Genomic DNA, 12,673 nt, shown 5'->3' with positions numbered 1-12,673 from the left:
TGTAGAGTTAATATTCCCACTCATTCACAAATCCTGAGAATCCAATTTGTTTCCCAGTGTGTGGAAGAAAGGGGTGATCGTTGATATTCCGGAGAGGGGACTTGTCTTCAGTGCGACGACTGAAGGAGTATTTGTGGACTTGGTGCTGATACGAAAATATTAGCCAAAATGACCTTGAAACTTCTTTTCTTTCTTTAGTATTGTCCTGTTTTCAAGCGTAGTCGGCTCGTTGTGATCGGTTTCGCTATTATGTTCTGTGGATGTAGTCACGAGATTTTCAAAACACCATCTAGCGTATCAAGTCGTCGTTGTTTCGGCAGGCCTTTTGGTTGCTTACCTTTGACTTCGATATTCCTACCAACCTTGGTAAGTGAATTCTTGTTAGTGCGAATTACATGACCACACCACACCGAATACGCCTTTCGCGCAATTTTTCCACGATCAGTGCAGCCCCATATCGATCGCGGTTATCCTCAATTTGCTTGTGATCAAAGCGTGCTACGACATTAGTCCAACGTAACATCTTCGTCTCCAATACCGCAAGACGTTGTTCATTCTCTTTTATAGTCAGCTAGCACTCAGAACCATAGAGGCCGATAGGGTGGACGACATTGCGGTAAATTTTAGATTGGAGACGGTCGTTGATTCGTCGATCACAAAGAACGCCAGTGGTGGATCGTGGTAAAGCAATTTAACCCAACGTGCGAATTCTACTGGCACTAGGTGTTGTCGTAGAGCATACCAGATGAGTTCGTGTGGCTCACGCTCAAACGCTTTCTCTAGATCCAGAAATGGAATGTAAAGAGGGCGATGCTTCTCACGGTGTTTCTCTGGTTAACCGCCCAACGTGTATTGCGGTAGTAGTTCCATAGTTCTTGACAAACTCGGCTTGAGTCACGGTTAATTGAATTATGTCGCAAATGGCGTTGTGTGGGTTGATGTCGGCTTTTGATAAGTCGAGACAGATCTATCTCACCATCCCGAGTGTCGTAAAGATCTTTGTAATGGACCGCACTGCTTGCAGATTAGAATTCTTGTAAATTTGGCAATTGATCAGCGCTTTCAGTATTTTATCGTGAAGAAACTTTGAAGCATTTCAAATGTATATTTCAAAGCCAGTTGATGAACCGCCTACCTGGCTTGATGACCCCGAGGGTTGCATCGGTCGCTTTGGGGTTTCTTTCAGAGTGCAAATATTAATGCGCCCTTTTCGGCGATTTTCTCGGTCTTTTCAGTGAGGATGCCAATATTTAGTGTTTCGCTCGGACGCCCTGACGCCATCCATGCATCAAGAACCCTTGCCCATTTCTCGACAGAACCTTAGCCCGTTCTGCTGCATCGACTGGGATGAACTCCCTATCATTTCTTCGAGGCTTAGGATCTCTCAACACGATCATTTTGTTTTTAACGACTTTGAGTGCGTTGTCTTAATCGGCGTGCCGGGGGACCTGATACTCAACAGAGGCTGATGTTTGTTTTATTAACAGCCTTCGGATCTCTGTGAAGCGATGTGCGAAGATTAGGTCATCATTCTACTCACTGCTCACTCACCTGCTAACAACTATTATCAGAGCGACGACGGCATAAAATGTAACGTGTTTCATCGGTGCGAAACTTCAGAAGAATCTGAATTTCGAAGTGGTGCGATGGAGGTGGGTGCGTCTTGTCATCCATACTTTGTCTTCTCGTCAATAACATTTTTCATGCTACCTTTGCTGGGGGATATCGTTGAGTTCATTGAACAATATCATCTTTCCTCAATCAGCTTAATCACACTGACAATATGTATATGCTTGTCGGCGAATCCAGAGCCATTTGGTCAAGGTTCAAAGGTCGATGACAGGACTTTAACAAAGTGGCTCACCAGCGTATGCTAGTTATACCATACAATGGAACCCACTACCCTAGCATGGCCGATGTCCTGGAATGTAATTCCCGGAAAGTCATGCGGTGAGTTGCAGCACATTGCGAGAAACGTTGACGCGTAATGCCTCACATAGGGGTTTATGACAGCTATATAGCTAGGCCTTACCGCGAAAGTTTATTGCATCATCAGCCATTATATGTGAAAAACCAGAATCATATTGAAGTGAACTTTCATACAGTGGCAATATGCAAAACCTCTCATATCTAAAAGTAGAACGTAATTAGATGGAAAGAGGAAAATAGATATCTTAACCTGGTTGCAGACTGCTGTAGAAACTCTGATTTTAGGTAAATTTGGGTGACACCACCTAAACCATAGTAATAGATTTAACTATTTGCACACACATATTATTATAATCAAGTTGAGTTCATTTCTGCTTGATCCCTAAAATACATATAAGCTTATAACGACTTGAAATATCCGACTTATGTAACACGTACATGCATTTGTTGTTATGAACGCTCTGTAACTCCTACACAATTGTATAGAATGAAACATACCAAAATCATATCTAAAATCTATGCCGTAAATCATCATATTATCATGAAGCTTTCCTCATCCATTATTGTCACCATTGCATTTCATTCTAAGGAGTTGATTTTGAAGGACCTTATTTAATGCGATACAAATCCACTAACTCTCCACTATATAGAAACGAAACCGGCCCAAAACAACTCCAACAACAAGGTGCAGCAGGATTCACAACCTACGATACTATGGCAGTGTAATTTGTAAGGATCTGCGACATCCAAGAGCGATTGCACGAGTAGAGTACCAGGGCTAGAGAATGGCGGCGGACAGGTGATATCATAAAAATGCCATCTCGCTTACCACGAACCCAATTAAAAACTCAAAATATTCATAAAACACAATATAAAAATATTCAAAAAAGTTTATAACTTTTTGCTCAACGTAGCAAAATTTCATAAATACATATACAGATATATGAAAACGTAAGTATGAAAATTAAAATTTATGAAAATTAAAATTATGGAAAAAATATATTACATGCTTCTCCTATACCATATTATATTGTATTGTATTATTATAAACTATATTTAACGTAATAAGGCAAGTGAAATTTGAACAAGAAAAATATACTAGAAACATACGCTACTTACCCTTTAGTTATCTTCAAATTGTCTTCTGAGATACTTTACTCCCTTGGATAATTTGTTTTTAAATATTTGATGTGTGTGTTGATGATAAGTAATGTACTGAATAGAAGTGATGAACAGGTGAAGCGCAAAATATGGAAAATTGTCATTTTTGCCATGTTATTTCTAACACCTAAATTTTTACCAAATGAAAAAATGTCTGTCGCGTCATAGTTTTTAATAACATATTTATATGTATTTAAGTTTGTTTTGAAAGGGAAAACGAAATAACCGTAATTTTGAGGAATGTCTTCATCAAATGTGTAATTGAAACTACTACTTCAAAGATTAAAGCTATTTTGAAAATCAACAGAAGTTGCGATTGAAAAACGAAAAGCGGATACGAAACTTTTATAGTCAACTCGTTTTAGATATTTAATTGTTTTAGTTTCTTATTTCAATTAGGTCATTGAATTAAATATAATTGTAATATGGCTTTTTAGGGTTGATAGCGAATTCGGCGCGCGTAAAGGACTGAGTAGAGCTAAATTAAAATATGATTTTTATATTTTAAAAGCCATTTTACATGAATTTTGATGGAATGATCGATTTTAGTCATTTTTTCAACAAATCGAAATGAAATCCTTGATTATGTTTCATTGTACGTAACAATGCTTTGATTTCTTTCTTTTTAATAGCTATAAATGCAGAAAAATATATATTAACGTCTTGCACAATTTTATTACATTTTTAGTGTTACCAATTATCTTCTTGAGTTCAGTTTGAATGTATACCATTCGAAAAATAATCGAAATAATACTTCTCAGTGTCATTTGTAATATTAAAAGTATACCTTAAATATTAATTCGCGTTTGAAGTAAATATATAAATGTTTATCTAGAAGATTGCACTATTAAATGCTATCAAAAATTATTCATGTCTTTAATAAGTCAGTTAAAAGTCCCTCAATCGATGCGTTTTTACAGTAGTTGCGGAGTGTTTTTAATACTTTTAATATTATTTTTCAATTTTCATTGAATTTTTCCAAATATGATTCCTTAACATTATATTTCTTTCTTTGTCAATGGACCATGATTTTATGCAATAAATCTGCTCATTTCTGTTGAATAATATTTTAATTGATAATTTTTGATGCTGTAAGTTGGGAGTGACCATTACGCTTTGCGCATAGGTAGATTTCACCGTGATATCATTATCAAAAAGGCCTACAATAAAATTTGTATTTTGTTTCTTACGATTGCTCCGATATTGAAAATACATGATTAATTCATTTGAATATTTTGGAGCGCAACAAGATCTTTACGAATTCCATCTAAGAACTCCCAACAAATATACAGTTACGCTTCTAGTTCATATTTTATATCTTAAGCTTTAATATTTTATAATTACGTATGTAGCGTTATCCTAACCTCATTAGAAAGTTTGTAAATTTTCTTTGAATAATTTAAATAATGTTATTTTATGGAAATCCTTGTTTACAAATTTATGACAGTTCCAATTCGATCCGTAAAATTTGGTCGCAAATCAAGGGATTTCAAAATAAATACTCCATTGCATGTACTATATTTTAAATTGTAAATTCTTTTGTAACCCAAAATTAGGAAAACGGAAAGCAACTTAAGAATTTGCTAAGAAAGGTTGTATCAGTTGTGCCGGTCACAATCCTTATTTGTTTTACGTGTGTTTTGATATGCATAACATATGAAATCAATAATAAACGGAGAGAATAAAAGAAACTTTATTTCTGAAACAAATGAAAATGTCATAATTTTGATTTTTTATGAATTATATTGTTTCTGTTCATAAATACATTTGCTAGATAGATAACATAAGTTTATTCAGTGAATTTGTTTTTTTTTTCTCTTTATTTTCTACCAGTGAACACAAGAATCAAAAACACAAAAAAAAACATACAAGAAAAAATATTTGACTACAATTTTTAAAAATCAGAAACAATGCCTCGATAATATTATATGATTATATGAAATTCTTTCAATTATATTATGATTAACCATTTTAATTAATAATTTTGTAGTTTGTGATATTACCTAAACATATTTTAAAATAATCTTTATGATTTCTGCAAAAAATGATTTTGTGTTTTATTTAATTATGTAGTTGGAGACACTAGCACAAATGTACAGTTTGCAGGTAAAGCAAAAGGATCTTCCAAGTCTAGGTCTGTCTACATGTTGTAGGCTTAACCTGGCCCTTATAGAAACCTGGATGGTTTCATTTATCCCAAAATAAATTGTTTGGTATTCTTTTTTAATATTTCCAATATATGAAATCCTTGTAGAAGAAAATTGCGGACCTACCTTTCTTCACAGGAAAAAGCAAACATCACATCAAATAGGTACTTTTGTTCGTTAAAATTTTATATTTTAATTAAGCTTCCACGATCAAATAATCATGAAAAATATTCCCCATAAAATGTAAAATTAAATATATTGACATTCGTATACCTTCTTCGATTCCAAATCATAGTTTGTTTCCCTGGTTTTAGAGTTATTTCAAAACAACGAAATCCTAAAACCAACAATAGCAATGATAAAATACGTCACCTGAACTTTAACAAAAGTATTCCAAAATTGATGGCAAATAAACGAATATTAGCATTTAACAAAATCTGAAAAGAATATACCACCTTTTATGATAAACTGCATATGGGATACAAAAGGAATAAATAATGATAATTGATCAAAGTTCTACCTACATATATTATATATAATAGATATGCTTTAGATGTGTTGTAATTTATTACAAAAAGAAAGTAGAGTACTCTAGATAATAAACAGAAAACAGAACTCAGACAGAAAAGCTAAAACATCAGAAAAAATGTCACTTCAAGGTATAAAGCATCAACTAAGATACATTCTTGAATCTTTTGCATACAACTCTAAATACCATACGAAAACCATTCTAGTAAGTAACACAAAATAAATTTATATAAAAAATTCTATACATTTAAAAACTAATCTTATTAAGTGTGTTGCTTTGAAAATTTGTATACAAATACAACATTACGTTCAGTTGAAATTTACAAACAAGAAAAAATATAAATTCTATTAAAATAAATAATTTAAATACGAAATATTAACATTAACATGATCATATAACCACAAAAGAAAATTTTTGGAAAAAAAAGACCAGGAGAAAGCAAAATTATTAAAAAATTACAAAATTCAAAAGAAATTCAAAATTAGATGATATTTAAGGTTAAATGATTAAATATTATTACTACTTGAAACGTATAAAACTATTCATAATCATAACAAGAAATGAGATAAAACAATTCAACCTTATCCATACATACATGTGCGCATATATGGTTATACACAAGGATGAATTGTTTCTATTAAAATTTTTTATATTTAAAAAACACTTCCCGTTAATTTCCATTTAATTTTCTTTTAGCTTTTTCTAATAAACTGAATTATTAAATGTTTAAATCATTTTGACTGATCTCACATTGACATGGTTCACCTACTATGCTGTGTTTTTTAAAAAATATTTATTAACCAATAAATTTAAGTTTATAATTTTAGATAAAATCAAATAAAAGTATTTTTAAGCCACAATAGCATTTATTTTAATAACAAACGTTAATTTAAATCCCCTCAACTTTCTCCTATACTGTAAAGTTTAAAGATGATGCAGAATTGTTCCTTTGAAGGTTTTGCATGTTTCGTCCCAACTCTAGACCTCTAATGAGACATAAAAAATGAAAAACAGAGAAGACAAAAAACCGATTAGAATTCGCCCTGCTATTGATAAAAGAATGTGGCGAATCAAACTACATAGAAGGGCTGAGTAGAGGCCTCCTTATAACTGTTTTGCAGCTATTAATTCAACGCTTTTCTCACTAAACTTCCGCTTTCCTTTGATAGCCATAATGGCAGCTAATCCGAATCCCGGTTGTGGAAGAGGGGAAGATGAATAGCTGAATGGCTGGAGGCATCCGCAGCGTATCAGAGGTAGCTGGGGAAGGAGGAAGAATTCTATTATCTTGCAGATTACTCACTGGAAAAGCTGTCACCGCGCTTGGCAGTTAGGTATGAAATGCGCATCCATGAAGTGAGAAGGAGGAAGAAATTTCAAGTTCGGTACCCCGGGGTTCTGCAATGAGCAACATGACGCCGAAACCACAAACGGTAGGGCGGTTCGATGTCTAGGCGCCTACCACAAACTGTGGCGATCACTTCAGCAGTTTGCAGCAGCAGTGAATGAAGTGAACCGACAAAATAAACCTCTTTATCCTCCGCTTCTACTACGGAAAAACAATTGTGTTGGCACTCATGAGGAACAGGAAATTATCAAAGACATCGCCAGACAGATATGCAGAGGATGGAGTGTACGCTCGAGTTCACCGACATACGTTTTCGGTCATAAACTGGGGGACTGTGCAACAGAGAACACTGCGGAATGGCTTACGATCATTGTACTTAAATTTTCTGGCTGGAAAAGAACAGAATTATCGACATGTGCTGGGTATGAAATGTTATACCAAGGGCACGCATTGTGACAGTGTTTCTTTCCAAAGCCACACCCCCTAGACACGGAGGATCGTATCAACCTACTAATTGAGCAAAATGATAATCTCCTTACTCGACTGTAGAGAGTATTTAAAAGCAAGATGGAGAGCAAAGGTAATCAACTATAGATTTGGTAGCATACCTGTGCTAATGACCATATATAACACAACAAATCTGACATTCCGTGTATTGGTAAGAAGATAAGGGGCGCTTCGCGTGTATTACTGATATTGCTACTGTTGCGTGCACGATATTGTGGCGAGATCTCGCCAGATCTTCAAAAAGTACCACCAAAGCCCCTCTATTTCTGTTAAGTAAGCAGGTTCATCCGTTTAACTAGTTGGTATATAGTACTAGTAGTAGTAAAATCCAAAAAAAAGAGATTTTGAGCTCTAATCACTCGACGATGCAAAACGTATCGACCAATCGAAAATGACTTTTATCGGACTAAGTAATAAGGGTATGTAGCTCTGCGGATGAATGCAAGAATATTCACTAGAATGAATGGAACACGATAGGAGACGTCCAATTGGTGTATGGTAAAGCCGGATCAGACGTTCTCAAAATGGAGACTGTTTGATGAGGTTCAAGAAATCTAAGAACGGAACTGTAGATCTATCTTGAAACCAAAGTGACACGGCAGGAGGTAGATAAATCACTATATGCAGGCATATAATAGATCAGAACACAACGAAGGCAGGGAGTACCTCTTTGTAGGAATCTACATTTCAAACGATGCGGGAAGACTACGGTTGACACAACCGCTATCACCAGTCAATCAATAGAGGCAGCACAGAACTGTACACAGTAGGCAGAGTAAAAATAGGGTAGGTTATGTGTCGGCAATTTATCATCATCATCAACGGCGCAACAACCGGTATCCGGTCTAGGCCTGCCTTAATAAGGAACTCCAGCCATCCCGGTTTTGCGCCGAGGTCCACCAATTCAATATCCCTAAAAGCTGCCTGGCGTCCTGACCTACGTCATCGCCCCCTCTCAGGCAGGGTCGGCCTCATCTTCTTTTTCTACCATAGATGTTGCCCTTATAGACTTTCCGGGCTGGATCATCCTCGTCCATACGGATTAAGTGACCCGCTCACCGTAACCTAATGAGGGGGATTTTATCCACAACCTGACGGTCATGGTATCGCTCATAAATGTCGTCGTTATGTAGACTACGTAATCGTCCATCCTCATTTAGGTGGCCAAACATTCTTCGGAGGATTCTTCTCTCGAACGCGACCAAGAGTTCGCAATTTTTCTTGCTAAGAACCCAAGCATGTGACACTGTTAATTGAATTATCCGCAGTCCGTTATCATTTGTATTTTGATGTAAGCTACGAGAGCCTACGTATCGCCTGAATACGGGCTCCGTCCCTACTTGGTTGTTAAAATTCCCCAGTATGATTTTGATATTATATCTGGGACAGGCTTCTAGGGTTCGTTTTACTGCCTCGTAGAAGGTATCATTCTCCAACTTTGCAGTCTCCTCTGTAGGGGCGTGAACGTTAATGAGGCTTACATTTCTAAATTTGCCTCGCAAGTGCAGAGTGCATAGCCGTTCGCTTATGTTTTCAAAACCGATAACAGCAGGTTTAATTTTTTTGGCTGACTAAGGAACCTACTCCGAACACATGGTTTATTGGATGGCCGCTATAATATGTGGTGTAGCGACTCTTCTCCAGAAAACCGGTCCCTGTCCAACTCATCTCCTGTAGCGCTGTTACATCAGCCCTATATAGGGACAGAGTCTCGGCTAGCTGCTTGGCAGCTCCATCTCTGTACAGGGAGCGCACTTCCCATGAAAAAATGCGCAAATCGTTATTCCTTTGTCGTTGTGAGCAATTATAAGGCATTGAAGCGATGCTTCAGACTTATATACTGCGAATATATGTACCAACGGGAATGACAGGTCAAAGTCATTTCGCGTTCGCGAAATTAGACGAGGTACTCAGTAATATTATAATAGGCATAATAAGATTTCACGTGTTTTCCAAAAAACAAGCTCTGCAGTGGACTTGTCATTGGTGAGCACCACATAAACCAGAAGTGTTCCTCGACACGTTAGTGAGGGGCATATTTAGGGAGACCACCAAACTACCTACAGACAGTTCAAGTGGAAAGTGAACTCACAAAAAACGCCTACATGATAACAACCAGAATGTGCAGATAGGCAGCGACGGTTTTTGACGGTTTTCTAGGGCCCTCATCCTACGTCGTTGAAAAGGCCAAAGATTACTAATAAGCCAAGGAAGAATGCGATACTACTATGTTCAGAATTCGCAATGCCGAGAGCTGTAAATTTTCGAGCACGGAAACTTTTCTAGATGGTCAGAGGGAGGAACGAAATATACGCAATTGCGTGGGTGTATTGGAGATCATTGGAAGAAACGAAGGAAACTGCTTTGAACAGCTACGCGAGGATGCCGATCGGCTAGATGAAAGATTACCGCAATTGGCTTGTCCCTGCCGTTTCAAACCTGGCAGATAGCCATAAAAAAGCGAACTCAAACGAGTGCACGATACTTCCAAATACTAAGGAGGATCACCTCCAATAAGATCCCCATCGTCTCCAAACCAGCTATTAAATGCCTCCGAGTAATGATTAACGCCTAATTATGCCTTAGAATGCGGCCACAATATGTGTGCCAAAAGGCAAAGGCGCACAGCGACACTATTCCCAATCAAATATTGATGCGGTGGTGTTATCCATTGTGCATGACAGGTCGCCCGTGTAGTTTAGAAGCTTGTACAGATGGAACCAAGTAAATTCGGATTGTCGCTTTTAGAATCACATCTGATGAAACAATACTAGTGTTGGAGGACATGAGCACAATTGATATTCCGCCGAAGAAATGGGTTTATTGTACCATGTAAGAATATGGTAAGGTCAGAGTCACACACTTTCAAGGTGCATAAATTCATTGCTAATATCAGCGAATGGCTTGAGCGGAAACAGGGGAGATCAAATATGAAATTACCAATTTCTTCACAGGATACGGAGATGGATTGCATGATTGCCTGAGGTGTCCTGGATGCGCTCGTATACAAGAAGATATAGAACGTGTGATGTTTGCTACTATTATAAATTCATGAGGGAAAGAAGAAATCGTTACCAAACGCTGAAGATAAATAAAGTCTACGACTGGCGGACCGGGCACTTTGCTCACCTTGTTGTGAAAGAACAGCATGGTTTCGTGAAACATCGATTTACTGCTTCAAAACTTTTGGTCTTTACCATCTTCGTTGTTAAATGCCTTAATTCACGATAGGTGGTACACGCTATTTATAACAATTTCGCTAAACCTTTTAAAACCGTTGATCTCAATGTTTTCCTCTCCGAACTCTCTCTACTCAGCTCCCCCCCCCCCCCCCCTCAATTATCTCCTGGCTTTCTTTCTACCTCTCATATCGTTCCTGCAGAGATTCTTTTATGGATATTCATCTCATTCCTTCTCTCCTTCCTCTGGTGTTCCCCAAAGTTCCATACTTGGCCCCCTATTTCTACTATTCCTTTTTTTATCAATGATCTCCCCTCCATTCTAACCTGGCCGTGTTTGTTTTAGGCTAACAACCTTAAATTATTTGCTCCTGGTTTATCTCTGCTGGACTGTGCTCTGTTGCAGTTCAACCTTGATAACAACTGATACCAAATGTCAGCAAATGCCACTGGATTTGCTATCAACGCCCTCCAACTTGGGTCCTTTGATTCCGCCTCCTTCTCATAAGTTAAGACATTTACTTACTCCTCCCTCCGAGGACAATTTGTAACTAGGAATTAACTTTCTGTATATTTTCATAAATTAAATAAATAAAGGCGCGAAAAGCATAACTGGAGAGATGGCCAAGATAACTGATGCAGTTCTTTCCGCCATTTTAAAAATACAAAAAAAAAGTGCTGAGAAAGACTAGAAGCACAAAGTATAGTTTTTAGTCGGTGCGGACCTCAACCGCAACCTTTTTCGCTCTGACGCTCATGTAGCTGAACGGGAGCGGAAGTATCTCTCACAGATTATTACACCTTCGTACAGAGGCAAGAAAAAAATTTACACCTTATTGCTCTGAAGATAACGTCAAATAGCCTACAGCTTCACCAGATGGTAGTTCAACCTACACTGTGCCCTTCGGATATATCCTTGGTCAGAACAATCGTGCGAGTTCATACCTTTCCACAAGTACGCTTGACTGCTGGATCCCCACTAAGTTGGCCTAATTTAAATCTATCAATTGTTCTTCCTCATTCTCAATCCACGGGAAGGTTCCAGTCCAAAAAGTGCACTAATAGTCAATGCATTACCTTGGGTTGTCTTCATAATTGTAGAGTTGGTACACGTTGGTACCAGTTTGTTCTCCAAAATTTTGAACATTCGGAACGTTAGGGTGTTTCTAGCTCCATTACCTATAAGACTCTACGTGATGTGCTGTAGGAGACACCTTCAAAGGATCTACTTGTACGTTCTACGTTGTGTAATACATCCATCAAATGACACAGGACAGTTTCAATTAATGTTCCTTTCTAATATGCATATCAAGATTACGGCGGTCTGCACGGGGCACTGCCCCATAGGGGACCATGCCGCTAGGCTCGGCATACCCTACAACTCGCATTGCCGAAGCTGCGGAGAAGAAAAGGAAACGCTCATGAAACGCACTTTCTCTGCGATTGCCCAGCTCTGGCTAGAGTCAGGCGGTGGACACTGGGTAAACCATTCTTTGGGGACCTCAGAGAGATTTCTAGCTGCAGGGTGGGAGAGCTGCTTTCCTTCGTGAATGCTACGGGCTGGCTCTGAAGATCCGAGCCGGCTGGACTCTGCTTCCCTGCTCCCATAACAACAGTCACGACCTTAGGAGTTTGTGGCATCAAAACGGCGCACCAAAGCGCTAATTGGGCTCCTCGGAGCGGCCACTGATACCTACCTACCACCTAATATGCATTTTGGCATGGACTTAAGGGATTACACGTAAGAATGCTATGTAGTTCTAACCTAGTTGTCCGCAACATTTCCCACTGTTCCCAGTAGTAGGTCAACTGAGTTGAAACACTTAAGGCGAAGAGGAATCTTTTTGCCCGCTTTCAAAATGAGGACAACTTT

The 12,673-nt window shown here is 37.9% G+C and overlaps 1 protein-coding gene across 12 annotated transcripts in view; it reads left to right on the top strand.

Moving 5' to 3' along the window:
* LOC119655711 (Down syndrome cell adhesion molecule-like protein Dscam2) overlaps positions 1-6,626 on the top strand; it is a 411,078-nt gene extending 404,452 nt beyond the window's left edge. For all 12 annotated transcript variants that reach the window (XM_038061733.1, XM_038061734.1, XM_038061735.1 and 9 more), the window contains one exon: positions 2,580-6,626. In XM_038061733.1, coding sequence (XP_037917661.1) covers positions 2,580-2,655 — 76 coding nt within the window. In that variant the 3' untranslated portion in view covers positions 2,656-6,626. The remainder of the gene's footprint in view (positions 1-2,579) is intronic.
* The last annotated feature ends 6,047 nt before the right edge of the window (positions 6,627-12,673 follow it).

This window comes from Hermetia illucens, chromosome 4 (assembly GCF_905115235.1).
Source record: "Hermetia illucens chromosome 4, iHerIll2.2.curated.20191125, whole genome shotgun sequence".
Taxonomy (NCBI): domain Eukaryota; kingdom Metazoa; phylum Arthropoda; class Insecta; order Diptera; family Stratiomyidae; genus Hermetia; species Hermetia illucens.
The sequence above is the reverse complement of the archived record's forward strand: the minus strand, read 5'-3'. Positions and strand labels throughout refer to the sequence as shown.